Genomic DNA, 25,449 nt, shown 5'->3' with positions numbered 1-25,449 from the left:
TGTCTCTGCCTCAGTGTGTCTCTGCCTCAGACTGTCTCTGTCTCAGAGTGTCTCTGCCTCAGTGTGTCTCTGTCTCAGTGTGTCTCTGCCTCAGAGTGTCTCTGCCACAGTGTGTCTCTGCCTCAGTGTGTCTCTGTCTCAGTGTGTCTCTGCCTCAGTGTGTCTCTTTCTCAGTGTGTCTCAGTGTGTCTCAGTGTGTGTGTGTCTCTGTCTCAGTGTGTCTCTGCCTCAGTGTGTCTCTTTCTCAGTGTGTCTCAGTGTGTCTCAGTGTGTGTGTGTCTCTGTCTCAGTGTGTCTCTGCCTCAGTGTGTCTCTTTCTCAGAGTGTCTCAGTGTGTCTCTTTCTCAGTGTGTCTCAGTGTGTCTCAGTGTGTGTGTGTCTCTGTCTCAGTGTGTCTCTGCCTCAGAGTGTCTCTGCCTCAGAGTGTCTCTGCCTCAGTGTGTCTCTGTCTCAGTGTGTCTCTGTCTCAGTGTGTCTCTTTCTCAGTGTGTCTCAGTGTGTCTCAGTGTGTGTGTGTCTCTGTCTCAGTGTGTCTCTGCCTCAGTGTGTCTCTTTCTCAGTGTGTCTCAGTGTGTCTCAGTGTGTGTGTGTCTCTGTCTCAGTGTGTCTCTGCCTCAGTGTGTCTCTGCCTCAGTGTGTCTCTGCCTCAGAGTGTCTCTGTCTCAGTGTGTCTCTGCCTCAGTGTGTCTCTGCCTCAGTGTGTCTCTGCCTCAGAGTGTCTCTGCCTCAGTGTGTCTCTGTCTCAGTGTGTCTCTGCCTCAGTGTGTCTCTGTCTCAGTGTGTCTCTGCCTCAGTGTGTCTCTGCCTCAGTGTGTCTCTGCCTCAGAGTGTCTCTGCCTCAGAGTGTCTCTGCCTCAGTGTGTCTCTGCCTCAGAGTGTCTCTGTCTCAGTGTGTCTCTGCCTCAGTGTGTCTCTGTCTCAGTGTGTCTCTGCCTCAGTGTGTCTCTGTCTCAGTGTGTCTCTGTCTCAGTGTGTCTCTGCCTCAGTGTGTCTCTGCCTCAGAGTGTCTCTGTCTCAGTGTGTCTCAGTGTGTCTCAGTGTGTCTCTGCCTCAGTGTGTCTCTGTCTCAGTGTGTCTCTTTCTCAGTGTGTCTCAGTGTGTCTCAGTGTGTGTGTGTCTCTGTCTCAGTGTGTCTCTGCCTCAGTGTGTCTCTGCCTCAGTGTGTCTCAGAGTGTCTCTGTCTCAGTGTGTCTCTGCCTCAGTGTGTCTCTGCCTCAGTGTGTCTCTGCCTCAGTGTGTCTCTGTCTCAGTGTGTCTCAGAGTGTCTCTGTCTCAGTGTGTCTCTGCCTCAGTGTGTCTCTGCCTCAGAGTGTCTCTGTCTCAGTGTGTCTCAGAGTGTCTCTGTCTCAGTGTGTCTCAGAGTGTCTCTGTCTCAGTGTGTCTCTGCCTCAGTGTGTCTCTGTCTCAGTGTGTCTCAGTGTGTCTCTGCCTCAGAGTGTCTCTGCCTCAGAGTGTCTCTGTCTCAGTGTGTCTCTGTCTCAGAGTGTCTCTGCCACAGTGTGTCTCTGTCTCAGTGTGTCTCAGAGTGTCTCTGCCTCAGTGTGTCTCTGTCTCAGTGTGTCTCTGTCTCAGTGTGTCTCAGAGTGTCTCTGTCTCAGTGTGTCTCTGCCTCAGAGTGTCTCTGTCTCAGAGTGTCTCTGCCTCAGTGTGTCTCTGCCTCAGTGTGTCTCTGTCTCAGAGTGTCTCTGTCTCAGAGTGTCTCAGTGTGTCTTTGCCTCAGTGTGTCTCTGTCTCAGAGTGTCTCAGTGTGTCTGTCTCAGAGTGTCTCTGCCTCAGTGTGTCTTTGCCTCAGTGTGTCTCAGTGTGTCTCAGTGTGTCTCTGCCTCAGTGTGTCTCTTTCTCAGAGTGTCTCTCTGTCTCAGAGTGTCTCTGCCTCAGTTTGTCTCTGCCTCAGTGTGTCTCTGCCTCAGTGTGTCTGTCTCAGAGTGTCTCTGCCTCAGTGTGTCTCAGAGTGTCTCTGCCTCAGTGTGTCTCTGCCTCAGACTGTCTCTGTCTCAGTGTGTCTCTACCTCAGAGTGTCTCTGCCTCAGTGTGTCTCAGAGTGTCTCTGCCTCAGAGTGTCTCTGTCTCAGAGTGTCTCTGCCTCAGTGTGCCTCAGTGTGTCTCTTTCTCAGTGTGTCTCTTTCTCAGTGTGTCTCAGAGTGTCTCTGCCTCAGTTTGTCTCTGCCTCAGTGTGTCTCTGCCTCAGTGTGTCTCTTTCTCAGAGTGTCTCTCTCAGTGTGTCTCTGTCTCAGAGTGTCTCTGCCTCAGTTTGTCTCTGCCTCAGTGTGTCTGTCTCAGAGTGTCTCTGCCTCAGTGTGTCTCTGCCTCAGTGTGTTTCAGAGTGTCTCTGCCTCAGTGTGTCTCTGCCTCAGACTGTCTCTGCCTCAGTGTTTCTCTGTCTCAGTGTGTCTCTGCCTCAGAGTGTCTCTGCCTCAGTGTGTCTCTGCCTCAGACTGTCTCTGTCTCAGAGTGTCTCTGCCTCAGTGTGTCTCTGTCTCAGTGTGTCTCTGCCTCAGAGTGTCTCTGCCACAGTGTGTCTCTGCCTCAGTGTGTCTCTGTCTCAGTGTGTCTCTGCCTCAGTGTGTCTCTTTCTCAGTGTGTCTCAGTGTGTCTCAGTGTGTGTGTGTCTCTGTCTCAGTGTGTCTCTGCCTCAGTGTGTCTCTTTCTCAGTGTGTCTCAGTGTGTCTCAGTGTGTGTGTGTCTCTGTCTCAGTGTGTCTCTGCCTCAGTGTGTCTCTTTCTCAGAGTGTCTCAGTGTGTCTCTTTCTCAGTGTGTCTCAGTGTGTCTCAGTGTGTGTGTGTCTCTGTCTCAGTGTGTCTCTGCCTCAGAGTGTCTCTGCCTCAGAGTGTCTCTGCCTCAGTGTGTCTCTGTCTCAGTGTGTCTCTGTCTCAGTGTGTCTCTTTCTCAGTGTGTCTCAGTGTGTCTCAGTGTGTGTGTGTCTCTGTCTCAGTGTGTCTCTGCCTCAGTGTGTCTCTTTCTCAGTGTGTCTCAGTGTGTCTCAGTGTGTGTGTGTCTCTGTCTCAGTGTGTCTCTGCCTCAGTGTGTCTCTGCCTCAGTGTGTCTCTGCCTCAGAGTGTCTCTGTCTCAGTGTGTCTCTGCCTCAGTGTGTCTCTGCCTCAGTGTGTCTCTGCCTCAGAGTGTCTCTGCCTCAGTGTGTCTCTGTCTCAGTGTGTCTCTGCCTCAGTGTGTCTCTGTCTCAGTGTGTCTCTGCCTCAGTGTGTCTCTGCCTCAGTGTGTCTCTGCCTCAGAGTGTCTCTGCCTCAGAGTGTCTCTGCCTCAGTGTGTCTCTGCCTCAGAGTGTCTCTGTCTCAGTGTGTCTCTGCCTCAGTGTGTCTCTGTCTCAGTGTGTCTCTGCCTCAGTGTGTCTCTGTCTCAGTGTGTCTCTGTCTCAGTGTGTCTCTGCCTCAGAGTGTCTCTGTCTCAGTGTGTCTCAGTGTGTCTCAGTGTGTCTCTGCCTCAGTGTGTCTCTGTCTCAGTGTGTCTCTTTCTCAGTGTGTCTCAGTGTGTCTCAGTGTGTGTGTGTCTCTGTCTCAGTGTGTCTCTGCCTCAGTGTGTCTCTGTCTCAGAGTGTCTCTGCCTCAGTGTGTCTCTTTCTCAGAGTGTCTCAGTGTGTCTCTTTCTCAGTGTGTCTCAGTGTGTCTCAGTGTGTGTGTGTCTCTGCCTCAGTGTGTCTCTGTCTCAGAGTGTCTCTGCCTCAGAGTGTCTCTGCCTCAGTGTGTCTCTGCCTCAGTGTGTCTCTGCCTCAGAGTGTCTCTGTCTCAGAGTGTCTCTGCCTCAGAGTGTCTCTGTCTCAGTGTGTCTCTGCCTCAGAGTGTCTCTGTCTCAGTGTGTCTCTGTCTCAGAGTGTCTCTGCCTCAGTGTGTCTCTGCCTCAGTGTGTCTCTGCCTCAGACTGTCTCTGCCTCAGAGTGTCTCTGCCTCAGAGTGTCTCTGTCTCAGAGTGTCTCTGCCACAGTGTGTCTCTGTCTCAGAGTGTCTCTGCCTCAGTGTGTCTCTGCCTCAGTGTGTCTCTGCCTCAGAGTGTCTCTGTCTCAGTGTGTCTCTGCCTCAGTGTGTCTCTGTTTCAGAGTGTCTCTGCCACAGTGTGTCTCTGCCTCAGTGTGTCTCTGCCTCAGTGTGTCTCTGTCTCAGAGTGTCTCTGCCACAGTGTGTCTCTGCCTCAGTGTGTCTCAGTGTGTCTCTGTCTCAGTGTGTCTCTGCCTCAGTGTGTCTCTGCCTCAGAGTGTCTCTGCCTCAGTGTGTCTCTGCCTCAGAGTGTCTCTGTCTCAGTGTGTCTCTGCCTCAGTGTGTCTCTGTCTCAGTGTGTCTCAGAGTGTCTCTGTCTCAGTGTGTCTCTGCCTCAGTGTGTCTCTGCCTCAGTGTGTCTCAGAGTGTCTCTGTCTCAGTGTGTCTCTGCCTCAGTGTGTCTCTGCCTCAGTGTGTCTCAGAGTGTCTCTGTCTCAGTGTGTCTCAGAGTGTCTCTGTCTCAGTGTGTCTCTGCCTCAGTGTGTCTCTGTCTCAGTGTGTCTCAGTGTGTCTCTGCCTCAGTGTGTCTCTGCCTCAGAGTGTCTCTGCCTCAGAGTGTCTCTGTCTCAGTGTGTCTCAGAGTGTCTCTGTCTCAGTGTGTCTCTGTCTCAGAGTGTCTCTGCCACAGTGTGTCTCTGTCTCAGTGTGTCTCAGAGTGTCTCTGCCTCAGTGTGTCTCTGTCTCAGTGTGTCTCTGTCTCAGTGTGTCTCAGAGTGTCTCTGTCTCAGTGTGTCTCTGCCTCAGAGTGTCTCTGTCTCAGAGTGTCTCTGTCTCAGTGTGTCTCTGCCTCAGTGTGTCTCTGTCTCAGAGTGTCTCAGTGTGTCTTTGCCTCAGTGTGTCTCTGTCTCAGAGTGTCTCAGTGTGTCTGTCTCAGAGTGTCTCTGCCTCAGTGTGTCTTTGCCTCAGTGTGTCTCAGTGTGTCTCTGTCTCAGTGTGTCTCAGTGTGTCTCTGCCTCAGTGTGTCTCTTTCTCAGAGTGTCTCTCTGTCTCAGAGTGTCTCTGCCTCAGTTTGTCTCTGCCTCAGTGTGTCTCTGCCTCAGTGTGTCTGTCTCAGAGTGTCTCTGCCTCAGTGTGTCTCAGAGTGTCTCTGCCTCAGTGTGTCTCTGCCTCAGACTGTCTCTGTCTCAGTGTGTCTCTACCTCAGAGTGTCTCTGCCTCAGTGTGTCTCAGAGTGTCTCTGCCTCAGAGTGTCTCTGTCTCAGAGTGTCTCTGCCTCAGTGTGCCTCAGTGTGTCTCTTTCTCAGTGTGTCTCTTTCTCAGTGTGTCTCAGTGTGTCTCTGCCTCAGTGTGTCTCTTTCTCAGTGTGTCTCAGAGTGTCTCTGCCTCAGTTTGTCTCTGCCTCAGTGTGTCTCTGCCTCAGTGTGTCTCAGTGTGTCTCTGCCTCAGTGTGTCTCTTTCTCAGAGTGTCTCTCTCAGTGTGTCTCTGTCTCAGAGTGTCTCTGCCTCAGTTTGTCTCTGCCTCAGTGTGTCTCTGCCTCAGTGTGTCTGTCTCAGAGTGTCTCTGCCTCAGTGTGTCTCTGCCTCAGTGTGTTTCAGAGTGTCTCTGCCTCAGTGTGTCTCTGCCTCAGACTGTCTCTGCCTCAGTGTTTCTCTGTCTCAGTGTGTCTCTGCCTCAGAGTGTCTCTGCCTCAGTGTGTCTCTGCCTCAGACTGTCTCTGTCTCAGAGTGTCTCTGCCTCAGTGTGTCTCTGTCTCAGTGTGTCTCTGCCTCAGAGTGTCTCTGCCACAGTGTGTCTCTGCCTCAGTGTGTCTCTGTCTCAGTGTGTCTCTGCCTCAGTGTGTCTCTTTCTCAGTGTGTCTCAGTGTGTCTCAGTGTGTGTGTGTCTCTGTCTCAGTGTGTCTCTGCCTCAGTGTGTCTCTTTCTCAGTGTGTCTCAGTGTGTCTCAGTGTGTGTGTGTCTCTGTCTCAGTGTGTCTCTGCCTCAGTGTGTCTCTTTCTCAGAGTGTCTCAGTGTGTCTCTTTCTCAGTGTGTCTCAGTGTGTCTCAGTGTGTGTGTGTCTCTGCCTCAGAGTGTCTCTGCCTCAGTGTGTCTCTGCCTCAGTGTGTCTCTGTCTCAGTGTGTCTCTGCCTCAGTGTGTCTCTGCCTCAGAGTGTCTCTGTCTCAGAGTGTCTCTGCCTCAGTGTGTCTCTGTCTCAGAGTGTCTGTGCCTCAGAGTGTCTCTGTCTCAGTGTGTCTCAGAGTGTCTCTGTCTCAGTGTGTCTCTGCCTCAGTGTGTCTCAGAGTGTCTCTGTCTCAGTGTGTCTCTGCCTCAGTGTGTCTCTGTCTCAGTGTGTCTCAGAGTGTCTCTGTCTCAGTGTGTCTCTGCCTCAGAGTGTCTCTGTCTCAGTGTGTCTCTGTCTCAGAGTGTCTCTGCCTCAGTGTGTCTCTGCCTCAGTGTGTCTCTGCCTCAGACTGTCTCTGCCTCAGAGTGTCTCTGCCTCAGTGTGTCTCTGTCTCAGAGTGTCTCTGCCACAGTGTGTCTCTGCCTCAGAGTGTCTCTGTCTCAGAGTGTCTCTGCCTCAGTGTGTCTCTGCCTCAGTGTGTCTCTGCCTCAGAGTGTCTCTGTCTCAGTGTGTCTCTGCCTCAGAGTTTCTCTGCCTCAGTGTGTCTCAGAGTGTCTCTGTCTCAGTGTGTCTCTGCCTCAGTGTGTCTCTGTCTCAGAGTGTCTCTGCCTCAGTGTGTCTCTGTCTCAGTGTGTCTCTGCCTCAGTGTGTCTCTGTCTCAGAGTGTCTCTGCCACAGTGTGTCTCTGCCTCAGTGTGTCTCTTTCTCAGAGTGTCTCTCTCAGTGTGTCTCTGTCTCAGAGTGTCTCTGCCTCAGTGTGTCTCTGCCTCAGAGTGTCTCTGCCTCAGTGTGTCTCTGCCTCAGTGTGTTTCAGAGTGTCTCTGCCTCAGTGTGTCTCTGCCTCAGACTGTCTCTGCCTCAGTGTTTCTCTGTCTCAGTGTGTCTCTGCCTCAGACTGTCTCTGTCTCAGAGTGTCTCTGCCTCAGTGTGTCTCTGTCTCAGTGTGTCTCTGCCTCAGAGTGTCTCTGCCACAGTGTGTCTCTGCCTCAGTGTGTCTCTGTCTCAGTGTGTCTCTGCCTCAGTGTGTCTCTTTCTCAGTGTGTCTCAGTGTGTCTCAGTGTGTGTGTGTCTCTGCCTCAGTGTGTCTCTTTCTCAGTGTGTCTCAGTGTGTCTCAGTGTGTGTGTGTCTCTGTCTCAGTGTGTCTCTGCCTCAGTGTGTCTCTTTCTCAGAGTGTCTCAGTGTGTCTCTTTCTCAGTGTGTCTCAGTGTGTCTCAGTGTGTGTGTGTCTCTGTCTCAGTGTGTCTCTGCCTCAGAGTGTCTCTGCCTCAGAGTGTCTCTGCCTCAGTGTGTCTCTGCCTCAGTGTGTCTCTGTCTCAGTGTGTCTCTGCCTCAGTGTGTCTCTGCCTCAGAGTGTCTCTGTCTCAGAGTGTCTCTGCCTCAGTGTGTCTCTGTCTCAGAGTGTCTGTGCCTCAGAGTGTCTCTGTCTCAGTGTGTCTCAGAGTGTCTCTGTCTCAGTGTGTCTCTGCCTCAGTGTGTCTCAGAGTGTCTCTGTCTCAGTGTGTCTCTGTCTCAGTGTGTCTCAGAGTGTCTCTGTCTCAGTGTGTCTCTGCCTCAGAGTGTCTCTGTCTCAGTGTGTCTCTGCCTCAGTGTGTCTCTGCCACAGTGTGTCTCTGTCTCAGTGTGTCTCTGCCTCAGTGTGTCTCTGCCTCAGTGTGTCTCTGTCTCAGTGTGTCTCTGCCTCAGACTGTCTCTGCCTCAGAGTGTCTCTGCCTCAGTGTGTCTCTGTCTCAGAGTGTCTCTGCCACAGTGTGTCTCTGCCTCAGAGTGTCTCTGCCTCAGTGTGTCTCTGCCTCAGTGTGTCTCTGCCTCAGAGTGTCTCTGTCTCAGTGTGTCTCTGCCTCAGAGTTTCTCTGCCTCAGTGTGTCTCTGTCTCAGTGTGTCTCTGCCACAGTGTGTCTCTGTCTCAGTGTGTCTCTGTCTCAGTGTGTCTCTGCCTCAGTGTGTCTCTGCCTCAGTGTGTCTCAGTGTGTCTCTGTCTCAGAGTGTCTCTGCCTCAGTGTGTCTCTGCCTCAGTGTGTCTCTGTCTCAGTGTGTCTCTGCCTCAGTGTGTCTCTGTCTCAGAGTGTCTCTGCCTCAGTGTGTCTCTGCCTCAGAGTGTCTCTGCCTCAGTGTGTCTCTGTCTCAGTGTGTCTCTGCCTCAGTGTGTCTCTGTCTCAGTGTGTCTCAGAGTGTCTCTGTCTCAGTGTGTCTCTGCCTCAGTGTGTCTCTGTCTCAGTGTGTCTCAGAGTGTCTCTGTCTCAGTGTGTCTCTGCCTCAGTGTGTCTCTGCCTCAGTGTGTGTGTGTCTCAGAGTGTCTCTGTCTCAGTGTGTCTCTGCCTCAGAGTGTCTCTGTCTCAGTGTGTCTCAGAGTGTCTCTGTCTCAGTGTGTCTCTGCCTCAGTGTGTCTCTGTCTCAGTGTGTCTCAGTGTGTCTCTGCCTCAGTGTGTCTCTGCCTCAGAGTGTCTCTGCCTCAGAGTGTCTCTGTCTCAGTGTGTCTCAGTGTGTCTCAGTGTGTGTGTGTCTCTGCCTCAGTGTGTCTCTTTCTCAGTGTGTCTCAGTGTGTCTCAGTGTGTGTGTGTCTCTGTCTCAGTGTGTCTCTGCCTCAGTGTGTCTCTTTCTCAGAGTGTCTCAGTGTGTCTCTTTCTCAGTGTGTCTCAGTGTGTCTCAGTGTGTGTGTGTCTCTGTCTCAGTGTGTCTCTGCCTCAGTGTGTCTCTGTCTCAGAGTGTCTCTGCCTCAGTGTGTCTCTGTCTCAGTGTGTCTCTGCCTCAGTGTGTCTCTGTCTCAGAGTGTCTGTGCCTCAGAGTGTCTCTGTCTCAGTGTGTCTCAGAGTGTCTCTGTCTCAGTGTGTCTCTGCCTCAGTGTGTCTCAGAGTGTCTCTGTCTCAGTGTGTCTCTGCCTCAGTGTGTCTCAGAGTGTCTCTGTCTCAGTGTGTCTCTGCCTCAGAGTGTCTCTGTCTCAGTGTGTCTCTGCCTCAGTGTGTCTCTGCCACAGTGTGTCTCTGCCTCAGTGTGTCTCTGCCTCAGACTGTCTCTGCCTCAGAGTGTCTCTGCCTCAGTGTGTCTCTGTCTCAGAGTGTCTCTGCCACAGTGTGTCTCTGCCTCAGTGTGTCTCTGCCTCAGAGTGTCTCTGTCTCAGTGTGTCTCTGCCTCAGAGTGTCTCTGCCTCAGTGTGTCTCTGTCTCAGTGTGTCTCTGCCACAGTGTGTCTCTGCCTCAGAGTGTCTCTGTCTCAGTGTGTCTCTGCCTCAGTGTGTCTCTGTCTCAGAGTGTCTCTGCCACAGTGTGTCTCTGCCTCAGTGTGTCTCTGCCTCAGAGTGTCTCTGCCTCAGTGTGTCTCTGCCTCAGTGTGTCTCTGTCTCAGAGTGTCTCTGCCACAGTGTGTCTCTGCCTCAGTGTGTCTCAGTGTGTCTCTGTCTCAGTGTGTCTCTGCCTCAGTGTGTCTCTGCCCCAGTGTGTCTCTGTCTCAGTGTGTCTCTGCCTCAGTGTGTCTCTGCCTCAGTGTGTCTCTGCCTCAGAGTGTCTCTGTCTCAGTGTGTCTCTGCCTCAGTGTGTCTCTGTCTCAGTGTGTCTCAGAGTGTCTCTGTCTCAGTGTGTCTCTGCCTCAGTGTGTCTCTGCCTCAGTGTGTCTCTGTCTCAGTGTGTCTCAGAGTGTCTCTGTCTCAGTGTGTCTCTGCCTCAGTGTGTCTCTGCCTCAGAGTGTCTCTGCCTCAGTGTGTCTCTGTCTCAGTGTGTCTCAGAGTGTCTCTGTCTCAGTGTGTCTCTGCCTCAGTGTGTCTCTGCCTCAGAGTGTCTCTGTCTCAGTGTGTCTCAGAGTGTCTCTGTCTCAGTGTGTCTCTGCCTCAGTGTGTCTCTGTCTCAGTGTGTCTCAGAGTGTCTCTGTCTCAGTGTGTCTCTGCCTCAGTGTGTCTCTGCCTCAGTGTGTCTCTGTCTCAGTGTGTCTCAGAGTGTCTCTGTCTCAGTGTGTCTCTGCCTCAGTGTGTCTCTGCCTCAGAGTGTCTCTGTCTCAGTGTGTCTCAGAGTGTCTCTGTCTCAGTGTGTCTCTGCCTCAGTGTGTCTCTGTCTCAGTGTGTCTCAGTGTGTCTCTGTCTCAGTGTGTCTCTGCCTCAGTGTGTCTCTGCCTCAGTGTGTCTCTGTCTCAGTGTGTCTCTGCCTCAGTGTGTCTCTGTCTCAGAGTGTCTCTGCCACAGTGTGTCTCTGTCTCAGTGTGTCTCAGAGTGTCTCTGCCTCAGTGTGTCTCTGTCTCAGTGTGTCTCTGTCTCAGTGTGTCTCAGAGTGTCTCTGTCTCAGTGTGTCTCTGCCTCAGAGTGTCTCTGTCTCAGAGTGTCTCTGCCTCAGAGTGTCTCTGTCTCAGAGTGTCTCTGCCTCAGTGTGTCTCTGCCTCAGTGTGTCTCTGCCTCAGTGTGTCTCTGTCTCAGAGTGTCTCAGTGTGTCTTTGCCTCAGTGTGTCTCTGTCTCAGAGTGTCTCAGTGTGTCTGTCTCAGAGTGTCTCTGCCTCAGTGTGTCTCTGTCTCAGAGTGTCTCAGTGTGTCTTTGCCTCAGTGTGTCTCTGTCTCAGTGTGTCTCAGTGTGTCTCTGCCTCAGTGTCTCTTTCTCAGAGTGTCTCTGCCTCAGTGTCTCTTTCTCAGAGTGTCTCTTTCTCAGTGTGTCTCTGCCTCAGTGTGTCTCTGCCTCAGTGTCTCTTTCTCAGAGTGTCTCTGTCTCAGTGTGTCTCTTTCTCAGAGTGTCTCTGCCTCAGTGTGTCTCTGTCTCAGAGTGTCTCTGCCTCAGTGTGTCTCTGTCTCAGAGTGTCTCTGCCTCAGAGTGTCTCTTTCTCAGAGTGTCTCTGTCTCAGTGTGTCTCTGTCTCAGTGTGTCTCTGTCTCAGTGTGTCTCTGTCTCAGAGTGTCTCTTTCTCAGTGTGTCTCTGTCTCAGAGTGTCTCTGCCTCAGAGTGTCTCTTTCTCAGAGTGTCTCTGCCTCAGTGTGTCTCTGTCTCAGTGTGTCTCTGTCTCAGTGTGTCTCTTTCTCAGAGTGTCTCTGTCTCAGTGTGTCTCTATCTCAGTGTGTCTCTGCCTCAGTGTCTCTTTGTCTCAGTGTGTCTCTTTGTCAGAGTGTCTCTGCCTCAGTGTGTCTCTGTCTCAGTGTGTCTCTGCCTCAGTGTGTCTCTGCCTCAGTGTGTCTCAGTGTGTCTCTGCCTCAGTGTGTCTCTGTCTCAGAGTGTCTCTGCCTCAGTGTGTCTCTGTCTCAGTGTGTCTCAGTGTGTCTCTGCCTCAGAGTGTCTCTGCCTCAGTGTGTCTCTGTCTCAGTGTGTCTCTGCCTCAGTGTGTCTCTGCCTCAGTGTGTCTCTGTCTCAGTGTGTCTCTGTCTCAGAGTGTCTCTGTCTCAGTGTGTCTCTGCCTCAGAGTGTCTCTGCCTCAGTGTGTCTCTGTCTCAGAAGTCTCTGCCTCAGTGTGTCTCTGTCTCAGAAGTCTCTGCCTCAGTGTGTCTCTGTCTCAGTGTGTCTCAGTGTGTCTCAGTGTGTCTCAGTGTGTCTCAGTGTGTCTCTGCCTCAGAGTGTCTCTGTCTCAGAGTGTCTCTGCCTCAGTGTGTCTCTGTCTCAGAAGTCTCTGTGTTAGAGTGTCTCTGCCTCAGTGTGTCTCTGCCTCAGAGTGTCTCTGTCTCAGTGTGTCTCTGTGTGTCTCTGTCGCAGTGTGTCTCTGTCTCAGTGTGCCTCAGTGTGTCTCTGTCTCAGTGTGTCTCTGTCTCAGTGTGTCTCAGTGTGTCTCAGTGTGTCTCTGCCTCAGAGTGTCTCTGTTTCAGTGTGTCTCTGCTCAGAGTTTCTGTCTCTCTGTCTTTAGATGAGTCAAAAGGAGCTGAAGGAGGCCCTCAGGAGACAGTGGTCCCAGCTGTCAGACAAGAGGAGACTGAAGTGGATCAGCAAAGCCCTGGAGCTGCAGAAAGACTACGAGGTACAAGAACCCAACGGGTTCCTTCTTCTTCCCGTGCGCCATCTTTGTCCCACAGACCCACAGAGGAGGCCTCTGGAAGGGCTGTTGTGTCTCTGAGTGTGTTTGACCTTCTGTGTTGTAGGGCAGCATGAGAGCGTACCACGAAGCTCATCCAGACACCAACGCAGACGAACACGTGCGCTCCGTCCTCACCAAGGCTGAGCGGCAGCTGAAGGACAAGTTTGACGGACGGCCAACAAAGCCTCCACCGTGAGTTTCACCAGGGGACATTATGGGTGGGTTAGGGACATTATGGGTGGGTTAGGGGACACTATGGGTGGGTTAGGGGACACTATGGGTGGGTTAGGGACACTATGGGTGGGTTAGGAGACATTATGGGTGGGTAAGGGACACTATGGGTGGATTAGGGGACACTATGGGTGGGTTAGGGGACACTATGGGTGGATTAGGGGACACTATGGGTGGGTTAGGAGACACTATGGGTGGGTTAGGAGACACTATGGGTGGGTTAGGAGACATTATGGGTGGGTTAGGGACACTATGGGTGGGTTAGGAGACATTATGGGTGGGTTAGGGGACACTATGGGTGGATTAGGGGACACTATGGGTGGGTTAGGAGACATTATGGGTGGGTTAGGGACACTATGGGTGGGTTAGGAGACATTATGGGTGGGTTAGGAGACATTATGGGTGGGTAAGGGACACTATGGGTGGGTTAGGGGACATTATGGGTGGGTTAGGGGACACTATGGGTGGATTAGGGACATTATGGGTGGGTTAGGGGACACTATGGGTGGATTAGGGACATTATGGGTGGGTTAGGGGACACTATGGGTGGATTAGGGACATTATGGGTGGGTTAGGGGACACTATGGGTGGGTTAGGAGACATTATGGGTGGGTTAGGAGACACTATGGGTGGGTTAGGGGACACTATGGGTGGGTTAGGGGACACTATGGGTGGATTAGGGGACATTATGGGTGGGTTAGGGGACAATATGGGTAGGTCAGGGTGAACCCGTAGAAGTTAACCCGGTTAACCCAAAGAACTAACCCGGTTAACCCATAGAAGTTAACCCAGTTAACCCAAAGAACTAACCCGGTTAACCCATAGAAGTTAACCCAGTTAACCCACAGAACTAACCCGGTTAACCCGTAGATGGTAACCCGTAGAAGTTAAGCCAGTTAACCCGTAGATGGTAACCCGTAGAAGTTAACCCGGTTAACCCACAGAAGTTAACCTGGTTAACCCGTAGAAGTTAACCCGGTTAACCCACAGAAGTTAACCCGGTTAACCCGCAGAAGTTAAACCGCAGAAGTTAACCCGCAGAAGTTAACCCAGTTAACCCGTATAAGTTAACCCAGTTAACCTGGTTAACCCTCAGAAGTTAACCTGGTTAACCCGTATAAGTTAACCCGGTTACCCCTCTGCCCAGCAACGGTTACTCGCTGTACTGCGCGGAGCTGATGGTGAACATGAAGGACGTCCCCAGCACTGAGCGCATGGTGCTCTGCAGCAAACAGTGGAAGATGATGACCCAGAAGGAGAAGGACATGTTCCAGAAGCGCTGCGAGCAGGTCGGTACCAGAACCAGAACCTGCAGCTCTCCCTCTGGGGTCTCTAACACCGGACCCAACAGTTCTGATCTCTGTCTCACCAGAAAAAGAAGCAGTACGACATCGACCTGCAGCGTTTCCTGGAGGTGAGAGCAGAACCGACGGCTCGCTCTGCCACCCAAACGCCACCCGAGACGCTTAAACACTTTCTGATTAATTTTCAGAGCCTTCCTGACGAGGAGCGAGACCGAGTCCTCTCAGAGGAGAAGATGGGCGGGGCCAGACTGGGCTCCAGCCCCCACCGAGCCAAGAGCCCGTCAGTCAAGGTTAAAACCCGCTAAATACCCGTCAGTCAAGGTTAAACCCGTTAGATACCCGTCAGTCAAGGTTAAGACCCGCTAAATACCCGTCAGTAAAGGTTAAACCCGTTAGATACCCGTCAGTCAAGGTTAAGACCCGTTAGATACCCGTCAGTCAAGGTTAAACCCGTTAGATACCCGTCAGTCAAGGTTAAGACCCGTTAGATACCCGTCAGTCAAGGTTAAACCCGTAAGATACCCGTCAGTCAAGGTTATAAACCCGTAAGATACCCGTCAGTCAAGGTTAAGACCCGTTAGATACCCGTCAGTCAAGGTTAAACCCGTTAGATACCCGTCAGTCAAGGTTAAGACCCGTTAGATACCCGTCAGTCAAGGTTAAACCCGTTAGATACCCGTCAGTCAAGGTTAAGACCCGTTAGATACCCGTCAGTCAAGGTTAAACCCGTTAGATACCCGTCAGTCAAGGTTAAGACCCGTTAGATACCCGTCAGTCAAGGTTAAGACCCGTTAGATACCCGTCAGTCAAGGTTAAGACCCGTTAGATACCCGTCAGTCAAGGTTAAACCCGTTAGATACCCGTCAGTCAAGGTTAAGACCCGTTAGATACCCGTCAGTCAAGGTTAAACCCGTTAGATACCCGTCAGTCAAGGTTAAGACCCGTTAGATACCCGTCAGTCAAGGTTAAGACCCGTTAGATACCCGTCAGTCAAGGTTAAGACCCGTTAGATACCCGTCAGTCAAGGTTAAACCCGTTAGATACCCGTCAGTCAAGGTTAAGACCCGTTAGATACCCGTCAGTCAAGGTTAAACCCGTTAAATACCCGTCAGTCAAGGTTAAAACCCGTTAGATACCCGTCAGTCAAGGTTAAAACCCGTTAGATACCCGTCAGTCAAGGTTAAACCCGTAAGATACCCGTCAGTCAAGGTTAAGACCCGTTAGATACCCGTCAGTCAAGGTTAAAACCCGTTAGATACCCGTCAGTCAAGGTTAAAACCCGTTAGATACCCGTCAGTCAAGGTTAAAACCCGTTAGATACCCGTCAGTCAAGGTTAAGACCCGTTAGATACCCGTCAGTCAAGGTTAAGACCCGTTAGATACCCGTCAGTCAAGGTTAAGACCCGTTAGATACCCGTCAGTCAAGGTTAAGACCCGTTAAATACCCGTCAGTCAAGGTTAAGACCCGTTAAATACCCTGCACACAGCTGGGGTCAGACTATGGATCAGACTATTGATCCGGTGAATGATCAGTGTCCACTGCCCTGGTCACAGGAGCGCGGTCGGGAGGCGGAGCCGGAGCCGTGGGGACCTGCCGGGGCGCCCAGAGACCGGCGGGACGGGAAGAAGACGCCAAAGCTGCCGGAGACGCCTAAGACGGCGGAGGAGATGTGGCAGCACAGCGTGATCGGAGACTACCTGGCTAAATACAGAGTGAGCCATCAGTCATGCTCAGAGTAGCGTGCAGTTCTCAGCTGTTTCCTGGTCCAACCCGTCTCTGGTCATGTGACTCCGCCCGCAGAGCGACCGCAGGAAGGCGCAGGCGGCGATGGAGGCGGCCTGGAAGTCGATGGAGAAGAAGGAGAAGCTTCCGTGGATCAAGAAGGCCGCAGAGGACCAGAAGCGTTACGAGGTTCAGTACCGACCCGTGGTCAGTGAGCCACGCCCCTCGCACTGACCCCACCCACCGCCCGCCAAACAATAACACGTTCCGCTTTTCAGGAATGTGGTGATGTCACCAAAAACCAAATCGCTTTACCAAGAAAAGCTGCTGTTCCATTTCCCCCCTGACTCCGCCCCTCTGACTCCGCCCCTCTGACTCCGCCCCCTGACTCCGCCCCCTCCTCGTGTTTTATGTGTGAATGATTTGTTGGGAGCTGCACTGACTCTTGGTGTCCTGCAGAGGGAGCTGCTGGAGATGAGGACCCCGGCGGCCGGGCAGCGGAAGCCCAAGTTTGATGGAGAACCGAAGAAGCCCCCGGTGTGAGTCTCAGTTAGTGTGTGTGTGTGAGTCTCAGTTAGTGCGTGCACGTGTGTGTGTGTGTGTGTGTGTGTGCGTGTGCGTGTGCGAATGAATTCACAACAACCACAAACATCTGTTTTTAAACAGGAAGTTTCCAGAGGAGCATTTTTGACTTCCTGTTCAGCTCAGTTGAGCTTTTATTTTGAAATCATATCAAATTTTTTTATATAGCACATTTCAAAGTGCTTCACATAAAATAAAAGCATTGCAGCAGGGAGTGGAAGAAGCATAAAAAATACATAAAAGAATATAAAGAGAAACAAATAAAATCATTTAAATTAATTTAAAAACCAGCAACAGTCCAGATAAGTTCAAAGATATCATACAGATTTCATGCATAGACACATGAGAACAGAAATGTCTTTAACCTGGATTTAAAAATGTCTCCATTTGGTGAAAGTTTAATCTCCACTGGCAGTTTGTTCCACTTGTTGGCAGCATAACAGCTAAATGCTGCTTCTCCATGTTTAGTCTGGACTCTGGACTGGACCAGCTGACCTGAGTCCTTGGATCTAAGAGCTCTGCTGGCTTTATATTCTCTGAACATATCACAGATGCATTCTGGGCCTAAACCGTTCTGGGATTTGTTTGATATCGTCTAACATATTTATAACAGTTCTGGTAACTATCAATGAGCTCTTATCTTGAAAACCATCTTTAAAAGTACTTCCTGTCGGCCCTCTCAGTGAGTTTGGACTGAGAACTTAGAGGTTCTGAACAGATTGAGACGAATGTTTGGACGTGTTCACGTCATCTCAAAGCGTGGGACGCCCACGGTAACGTGTCCCCTTTGTTCCTCTGCGTTTGAATGCACCAGTGCCTGCGTCCTCTGATTTAAGCTCCTCCCCCTGCCCTGGCTGTCCAATAGGAGCGGGTATCAGATGTTCTCCCAGGAGCTGCTGACCAACGGCGAGCTGAACCACTTCAGCCTGAAGGAGCGGATGGTGGAGATCGGGAAGCGCTGGCAGAAGCTGAGCCAGAGTCAGAAGGACAAGTACAAGAAGCTGGTGGAGGAGCAGCAGGTGGAGTACAAGGCGGAGCTGGAGGCCTGGATCAAGGTGAGCCGTAGTTACGCCGTCCCACAGAGCCTCTGCCGTAGTTACGCCGTCCGACAGAGCCTCTGCCGTAGTTACGCCGTCCCACAGAGCCTCTGCCGTAGTTACGCCGTCCGACAGAGCCTCTGCCGTAGTTACGCCGTCCGACAGAGCCTCTGCCGTAGTTACGCCGTCCCACAGAGCCTCTGCCGTAGTTACGCCGTCCCACAGAGCCTCTGCCGTAGTTACGCCGTCCGACAGAGCCTCTGCCGTCCCACAGAGCCTCTGCCGTAGTTACGCCGTCCCACAGAGCCTCTGCCGTCCCACAGAGCCTCTGCCGTAGTTACGCCGTCCCACAGAGCCTCTGCCGTCCCACAGAGCCTCTGCCGTCCCACAGAGCCTCTGCCGTAGTTACGCCGTCCCACAGAGCCTCTGCCGTCCCACAGAGCCTCTGCCGTCCCACAGAGCCTCTGCCGTCCCACAGAGCCTCTGCCGTCCCACAGAGCCTCTGCCGTCCCAATGCCGTCCCGTTACTGACCCGGCGTCTCTTGTTCTCAGTCTCTGTCTCCGCAGGAACGGGCCGTCTACAAGGAGTTCTCGTCCTCGGTAAGTCCCGCTCAGTTCAGAATCGGGCCCTGGTCGGTGGCCCTGGTGGGGGGCCTGGTCGTCTCAACCTGTTTTCTTGTTGCTCAGAAACGCCGCGGCAGCACCAAAGTCCGCAGCAGCCCCGTGGCTAAGGTCCGTGTGACGGCCAAGGCCAAGGTGACGGGAACCAAGGCGGCCACGCCGGGGATCAGCGTGGGCAAGAGGGCGATGGCGTACCGCGCCAAGGTAACTACCCTGGGGAAGGTAAACCCTCGGGCCGGTCTGTCAGGCCGCCTATCCTAAACCCGTCCGTCCGTCTTCCAGCAGGACATGTCCGACTCGGACGAGGAGGACGAGAAGAGCGGCTCGTCGGACTCTGACGAAGACGACGAGACATCGGGAAGCACGGACAGCGAAGACGAGGACGAGGTGATTATGGTTTAGGTTCAGTTCTCAGAGCAGCAGGTCCGCAGGAACTGGTTCAGTCTGAACAGTTTCCTGGAGTTTCAACATTTAAAGGCAAATCTTTGATGTCAGTTTAAGTTCTGAGTCGGACACAAACTGTCTTTAATGATATGCTAATTAGGCCCCTCCCCCTGCTGAAGTGTAAGGTGATTGGCTGAGCTTCTGACCTGGTCTTAATGACGCCATGTGGTCACTAACATTCTAAAGTCTTCTTCTGTTGTTTTACTTCCCGTTTCCTCAGAACGACGAAGAAGATGAAGAAGAGGACGACGAAGACCAGAGCTCCTCAGAGGAATCCAGCGAATCGGACTCAGACTAGCTCCGCCCCCTCAGGCCGTTTAGGCCACGCCTCCTGACGTGCCAAAGCATTGAGAGGCGGAGCATTTTGTTACCTGTGTGTTTCTGTTTTTTATTGAGTGTTTATTGGTTTTTATCTGATGGACGTTTCAGACGGGGGGGGGCTTCCAACTCTTCCTTATTTGGACGCAGCGTTGGGGGCGGAGTCTGTTGGTTGTTACCGCTGAGGGAGGAGTCTGTGTTGGGCCTCCACTCAGCCGGAGAAAGAAGAAAAATAAATGCACTTTTTCTCACCTCTGTGGTGTTGTGTGGTCATGTGACATCACGGTGACATCATCAGTGAATAAAGACGCCACGAGTCTCTTCAGGTTGTCTCACTTTATAGATTTATAGAATATAAACAAACTTCTTTTCGTCCGTCACCAGATACACAAATAAATAATCTGACCTTTGACCCCGACAATCACCTGCTGAAGCCGCCGTCTCCTCTGAGCCTTTGGCACGTTTTACAAAATAGTCCCACATACACTGTCGTTACCATGGTTACCCAAACCTTATAAAATGGACCTGCCCCCCCACCATCAAAAGAAATAAAGGTTTATCCACACGGCACGTTTAAAGATCACTTTGCTGCTCCTGGACCCCCCTGGAAACATTAGCCCCGTCTCACCTGGGCAGGAGAGGGTAGAGGGGAAACATTAGCCCCGTCTCACCTGGACAGGTGAGGGTAGAGGGGAAACATTAGCCCCGTCTCACCTGGGCAGGTGAGGGTAGAGGGGAAACATTAGCCCCGTCTCACCTGGGCAGGTGAGGGTAGAGGGGAAACATTAGCCCCGTCTCACCTGGGCAGGTGAGGGTAGAGGGGAAACATTAGCCCCGTCTCACCTGGGCAGGTGAGGGTAGAGGGGAAACATTAGCCCCGTCTCACCTGGGCAGGTGAGGGTAGAGGGGAAACATTAGCCCCGTCTCACCTGGACAGGTGAGGGTAGAGGGGAAACATTAGCCCCGTTAGCCCCGTCTCACCTGGGCAGGTGAGGGTAGAGGGGAAACATTAGCCCCGTCTCACCTGGACAGGTGAGGGTAGAGGGGAAACATTAGCCCCGTCTCACCTGGACAGGTGAGGGTAGAGGGGAAACATTAGCCCCGTCTCACCTGGACAGGTGAGGGTAGAGGGGAAACATTAGCCCCGTCTCACCTGGACAGGTGAGGGTAGAGGGGAAACATTAGCCCCGTTAGCCCCGTCTCACCTGGACAGGTGAGGGTAGAGGGGAAACATTAGCCCCGTCTCACCTGGACAGGTGAGGGTAGAGGGGAAACATTAGCCCCGTCTCACCTGGGCAGGAGAGGGTAGAGGGGAAACATTAGCCCCGTCTCACCTGGGCAGGAGAGGGTAGAGGGGAAACATTAGCCCCGTCTCACCTGGGCAGGTGAGGGTAGAGGGGAAACATTAGCCCCGTCTCACCTGGGCAGGTGAGGGTAGAGGGGAAACATTAGCCCCGTCTCACCTGGGCAGGTGAGGGTAGAGGGGAAACATTAGCCCCGTCTCACCTGGGCAGGTGAGGGTAGAGGGGAAACATTAGCTCCAGGTCTGCTTGGTGGATCTGCAGGAAGCAGTGAGATCAGCAGAATGGTCCTTTAATCAGCTGCACATTGATCCGTTGGTTATTAATCTGTTGGTTATTGATCCGTTGGTTATTGATCGATCCCTCGGGAGACATTGATGAGCGAAGGAATTGATCGGCCTCCTTAAATCCTGTAAAAATGGAGTTTGGTTGATGGTGGTTAAAGTGGAGCTGGGTCCCACGGCGCTCTGCCCGATAGGACACACGTGCACACACACGTGCACGCTCTCGGTCATGGTGGCACGTCCAGCAGCTTCTTGTGCAGGTACTGCTTCACCTCCTCGATGCCGTTCAGCTTCTCCAGCTCATGGTACGGCAGCTGAGAGGGAACGAGAGAACACATGGTAGTAATAATACATTTTACAACACATTAAACACACAATAAATAAAATAACAAGTTAAAAAGAGGCTTGAGGGAGAATGCAGCTTTAAACAGACGGTTTTGGATCTGAAGAGTAAAGAGTCGATGTTGGGGGCTGATGGTGCCTTGAATGTGTACAGTAGGGTTTTGAAAGTTATTCTGAATTTGACCGGGAGCCAGTGAAGCTGCTGGAGGACGGGGCTGATACGGTGAAAGGAGGGGGTACCGGTGATGATGGGGGGCTGCAGAGTTTAGGACCAGAGGGAGAAACTGTCACCTTTGGAAAGGTGGATTTGGTGCCAACAAGGAGGAGTTCCGTTTTATCGCTGTTGAGTTTAAGGAAGTTTGAGCTGAGCCAGGATTTAATCTCAGAGAGTAGTGGGTGAGGGAGGAGGGAGGGAGAGGGGAGTCAGGTTTACTGGACAGATAGAGCTGGGTGTCATCCGCAAAGCAGTGGAAATGTTTACCAAATTTTCTGAAAAAAGTGGGAGGAGGTAGATGATGAAGAGGAGGGGCCCCAGGACGGAGCCCTGGGGAACACCTGAAGTGACGGGAAGGGCTGAGAGGAGCTGTATGAACAGGCCTGTGAGGTAGGAGTGAAACCAGTGCAGGGGGTGCTGGTGATGCCTCAGGAGGATGGGGTGAGAAATGGTGTGAAAGGCTGCGCTTAGATGGAGGAGGACGAGGATGGAACCGGAGTCAGCGGCCATGTTGGTGATCTCGTTTCTGCGCTGTGGTGTGGACGGACACCAGACTGGAATTGTTCATAAAGGCTGTACTTGGTGCTGGGAAGCAACATTTTTTTCCAGGATTTTGGAGATGAAAGGAAGGTGAGAAATGGGGCGGAGCTTATTGAAATCTTTCGGGTCTGAACCAGGTTTTTTCAAGAAGGGACTGACAGTTGCAGACTTTAAGAGAGCGGGAACAATTCCAGAGGACAGTGAGGAGTGGATGATGCTGACATGAGGGGGAGCAGAGAGGGAAGGATCTGACCAGGACTGTGGGGGGGGCAAGGAGACCAGAAGAGGGTTTGGACTTCCTGATGAGGTCTGAGATTACTGAGGGAGATCAAAGCTGGAAAATTGTTGACAGGGTAGAAGGGTGAGCACACCGGTGGAGGGCAGAACCGGGCCGGGGTCGGTTCTGCCCTCCACCTGGATTCATCGGATCGGGGCATGAAGCTGGACTTTGCAAACCAGGACCGGCTGCACCATTCAGGAACCACTGGAACCCTGGAACCAGCACCAAGACAACAGATCTGCTCAGGACTCACCTGCAGGATGACGTAGCCCAGCAGCCTCAGGTGCCGGTCCCTCATGGCTCTGGACCCGACCAGAACCTCCGAGTTGTGGCAGTAGTGCCACTTGTCGTTGACGGACATGATGACCCTGCAGAGAGCGGACAGGAGTTAGCGGATCTGGTTCTGAACGCCCGGCAGCAGCTCAGACCTGTGAGCCGGACCCACCTCTGGATCTGCCTCAGTTCCGGTTCCGGTCGGTCTGTGGAGTGAAGCTGTGGGGGGTTTGTGGGCCCTCTGTCGGCCCCCGACCCTTCAGGGTACGTCCCTGCTTCGTAGAATCCTGGGCCCTGCCCCCCCGGGGCCCCTGCGGCCCCCTCGTCCTCCAGGATCTTGCCGATGGAGAACTGGAAGAGGGAGTCTGGTGCGGGGGCCCCTTCTGGGGCCCCGGGGGGGGCCAGGCTGTCGGAGGGGGGGCTGCTGAGCGTGGAGCTGTCCTGGCTCTCTACCGAGTGCTCCTTGGCCAGGCTGGAGAAGTACTCTGCTGCCGGGGCGTAGTAGGGCCCATAGTCCAGGGGCCCGCCGTTGGTCCCGGGCCGGGGCCCCGACGGCGCCGAGGCCCCCGCCGCGCTGCAGATGTGGTGGGGCAGGAAGGCGTGAGCCTCCGTGGCTCCGCCCACTCCTTCGGCCACCTGACACGGCTGCTCGGCGCCGCCCTCCAACGCCGCAAAGGGAGAAAACGTCTGGAGCTCTGAAGTCACCACGGCAACCGCATCCTCAGCAATCTTGGTCGCCATGGTGACACAGGACGGAGGACCAATGTTCAGAGGTAGACCGGATCCAGACCTGATGGGCAGAACCCGACCAGAACCGTCCAACCAGAGGAGAAAGTCTGCAGAGAGAGGGACAGGTCTGGTAGTACTGTGTAGTACTGTGTAGTACTGTGAAGTACTGTGAAGTACTGTGTAGTACTGTGAAGTACTGTGAAGTACTGTGTAGTACTGTGTAGTACTCTGTAGTACTGTGAAGTACTGTGAAGTACTGTGTAGTACTGTGTAGTACTGTGTAGTACTGTGAAGTACTGTGAAGTACTGTGTAGTACTGTGTAGTACTCTGTAGTACTGTGAAGTACTGTGTAGTACTGTGTAGTACTGTGAAGTACTGTGAAGTACTCTGTAGTACTGTGAAGTACTGTGTAGTACTGTGTAGTACTGTGTAGTACTCTGTAGTACTCTGCAGTACTCTGCGGTACTCTGCGGTACTCTGTGGTACTCTGTGGTACTCTGTGGTACTCTGCGGTACTCTGTAGTACTCTGTAGTACTCTGCAGTACTCTGCGGTACTCTGCGGTACTCTGTGGTACTCTGTGGTACTCTGCGGTACTCTGTAGTACTCTGCGGTACTCTGTAGTACTCTGTAGTACTCTGTGGTAGGGATGTCCCGATCCGATACTTCTACAGAACATTTAAAAAATGAAGAAACAGATCCAGGATGTCCCTGATTCTTTATTTTCTTCACTTATTTGATCATTAAACACTTACAAACAGACCACTTCTGTGAGCTAATAAACTAATTCTGCACATCGTAGTTCAGTGCAACAATGTCTGATATAAAAACCTGAAATACCTGCAGGCATGGAAACAAATAAGCAAATAAAAGTGCCACAGTGATATACAGTACAGTAAGGCAGTAATGTGCTTTAAAGGGACACTATGTAATTTCTTCCCCCATCTAGTGGTGCAATTTTATTTTGCAAAGTTGAATGAATTTGCTCTCTAGCGCCTCACGTTTTCAAATGTGCGCTGCAACTTCTTGAACTACGGCAAGCGGAATGTGTCAAGATTCAAGAAGCTATAGCTTCAGACTCAAGGTCCATACAAACAAAAAGAAATCAAGACACACAGTACAAAGGATTACATAACACACACACAACAACACTATGAATACAGATGACAGATAACATGTCAGATAACATAACATCTCCTTTGGTGTGCAAACAATGCAATTAGTCATATTCCGGGAGTTACCGGAAGTGACGTCGACGCAGCGTTAGCATTAGCCTGCGTTAGCAATAGGAGCATTAGCAGCGGTAAATAAACTCCCGGTAAACTTACAAACTTTCTAATGCCTCGTTTTGTGAGTTAAGAGCCTATGTGTACTACGGCAGAAGTTTGGTAACAATCAATGCATTATTAGTGGGATCATTTACCAGATAAAATCTATTTAGCATTTATTTTTTTTTTTTAAACTTTATTAGTAAATCAACAAAATAACAGTTTACAAATATGAGCATAACGCCAAAAAGAAGATATCCAGGGGGAGCATAGGAATAATAATAAAAAGAAGAAGATGATGCACTTACAAAAAGAAAGCTAATGAACACAAAGACATATGTGCCAAGGAATAAAATCTATTTAGCATTAGCGGCTGTAATAAGCCATTTGGCGGAAATGACGTCACAATGACGTCATTTCCGCTTGTAGGCCTGGTGGGGAAATCGCGATTCGAAGTGCTTTATGTCCCTCTCGGCACTTCGTCATTTTTCATAGAGCGGAAGGACATGGCGGCCTCCATAGAGCTTACCTGCTCTATGTAGATACAGACAAGTTATTCTTCACTCAGGCGGATAAGTGAGATTTTTGACAGAGATCATTTTACACCAATGAGGACTAACTTATGAATGAATATGTTGATTTGAGCTAATAAATGACTTAATTTATTACATAGTGTCCCTTTAACTGCACTCCTAATTATGGGAGATAATAATAATAATAATAATGCTAATCTGTTGCCAGACTCTTATTTTTCTCCCATTTCCGCCCTAATGGTCCGAACTCTAATGGTCCGAACTCTAATGGTCCGACCCTAAAGCCCCATACACACACGTCGCTGCTATTTACTCGCTACTCGCTCACTCGCCTACTCGCTCACTCGCTTGGGTGCTTTTGCTGACTTGGTGTGTAGAAGTTGGGTGGCCACTGTTTGGAGAAAACTGGGGGAACGTCACCTGTCAATAATCTGTATTCTGCATTTTAATTGGCTACTCGCTTTTACTCGCTTACTCGCGTCGCTCGAAGTTGAAATATGTTCATCTCGGAATCCGCCCACATCGCATCGCTTGTACTCGCTTGTGCTCTCCTCGCCTCCTCGCCTCCTCGCCTCGTGTGAACACATAGACATTCTATTGACTTCACTCGCTGAGCGAGTAAATAGCAGCGACGTGTGTGTATGGGGCTTAATGGTCCGACCGCTCAACTGGAGCCAAAATGGGCTATTTTTGAGGCCTTATAACTCAGCCATAAAGCATAACACAGACCTCATTCAAAGTTTATATGAGACAGGAGACTCTCAGCTTTAACTAAACCAAAGGGTTTGTTGATACCTTATACAGCTTTGACACAACGGCAGTTTACGTTTTAGGAAGACTACATCTCGGCCGAGGTGTCTCTCCCACTCTGTTTCTCACTCTAAATTCGATACTGCACCAATTCCTCGAACAAATGTCTCTCATGTCCAAAATATCTGCCCAATCTGGACAAATTTTACTTAAAAACGTAGGTATTTTTGTCCTCTTTCACACAAAGTCACACTCATTGAGCTCTGCCACACAGATTTCTCACAAATCGCCTCTGAGCGCAGGGAGTCGGCCCTCCAGCTGACATTCCGCCCATTATAAACGCCTGAAATCATGAAATTCAGGTGAAAAATTATTTTAAAACTGCCATAAAAAACGAGCCACACATAGTAGCCGAATGGAAATTACGCCGCTGGCTTCTGCCGTCTCTTGGGGCGCTGACGGTTCAAGAATTATTCGGATACGACTTTTACTTTTGGAACAGCGACCGTTTGTTCGAGACAGTCGTGTGCAGTCAAAATTATAGTGCGATTTTAAGAAGCCATAGTGAGCGTACATGTCAGAGACACAGACGAGCCGCATCTGCTCCTGTTACCGGGACAACGAGCTGCACCTGCTCCTGTTACTGGGGCAACGGCTTGTTAGCCTGCTCTGTTCTAAGACTGCTT

At 51.7% G+C, this 25,449-nt stretch overlaps 2 protein-coding genes across 7 annotated transcripts in view; one reads left to right on the top strand and one right to left on the bottom strand.

The window, feature by feature from the left end:
- The window catches only part of ubtfl (upstream binding transcription factor, like), a 48,510-nt gene extending 30,010 nt beyond the window's left edge, over positions 1–18,500 (top strand). For 4 of the 5 annotated variants that reach the window (XM_075482465.1, XM_075482464.1, XM_075482466.1 and 1 more), the window contains exons 8-20: positions 11,822–11,932; positions 12,054–12,181; positions 13,368–13,509; positions 13,593–13,634; positions 13,713–13,814; positions 15,079–15,237; positions 15,326–15,454; positions 15,707–15,786; positions 16,695–16,884; positions 17,419–17,466; positions 17,554–17,691; positions 17,770–17,874; positions 18,152–18,500. In XM_075482465.1, coding sequence (XP_075338580.1) covers positions 11,822–11,932; positions 12,054–12,181; positions 13,368–13,509; positions 13,593–13,634; positions 13,713–13,814; positions 15,079–15,237; positions 15,326–15,454; positions 15,707–15,786; positions 16,695–16,884; positions 17,419–17,466; positions 17,554–17,691; positions 17,770–17,874; positions 18,152–18,229 — 1,452 coding nt within the window. In that variant the 3' untranslated portion in view covers positions 18,230–18,500. The remainder of the gene's footprint in view (positions 1–11,821; positions 11,933–12,053; positions 12,182–13,367; positions 13,510–13,592; positions 13,635–13,712; positions 13,815–15,078; positions 15,238–15,325; positions 15,455–15,706; positions 15,787–16,694; positions 16,885–17,418; positions 17,467–17,553; positions 17,692–17,769; positions 17,875–18,151) is intronic. The other variant, XM_075482467.1, reaches the window with a different exon arrangement.
- A 75-nt stretch (positions 18,501–18,575) lies between these two features.
- Positions 18,576–25,449, bottom strand: part of fastk (Fas-activated serine/threonine kinase) — a 33,734-nt gene continuing 26,860 nt past the window's right edge. Inside the window, exons 9-12 of one of the 2 annotated variants that reach the window (XR_012772802.1) lie at positions 21,656–22,319; positions 21,464–21,578; positions 18,964–20,148; positions 18,576–18,877 (exon numbers count right to left, since the gene is read on the bottom strand). Coding sequence is in view for 1 of the 2 variants with exons in the window: in XM_075482459.1 (XP_075338574.1) it covers positions 20,062–20,148; positions 21,464–21,578; positions 21,656–22,319 (866 nt within the window). In the remaining variant the exon portion in view is untranslated. Of the gene's footprint in view, positions 20,149–21,463; positions 21,579–21,655; positions 22,320–25,449 lie in introns of both variants that reach the window. The other variant, XM_075482459.1, reaches the window with a different exon arrangement.

This window comes from Odontesthes bonariensis, chromosome 14 (assembly GCF_027942865.1).
Source record: "Odontesthes bonariensis isolate fOdoBon6 chromosome 14, fOdoBon6.hap1, whole genome shotgun sequence".
Classification (NCBI taxonomy): domain Eukaryota; kingdom Metazoa; phylum Chordata; class Actinopteri; order Atheriniformes; family Atherinopsidae; genus Odontesthes; species Odontesthes bonariensis.
The sequence above is the reverse complement of the archived record's forward strand: the minus strand, read 5'-3'. Positions and strand labels throughout refer to the sequence as shown.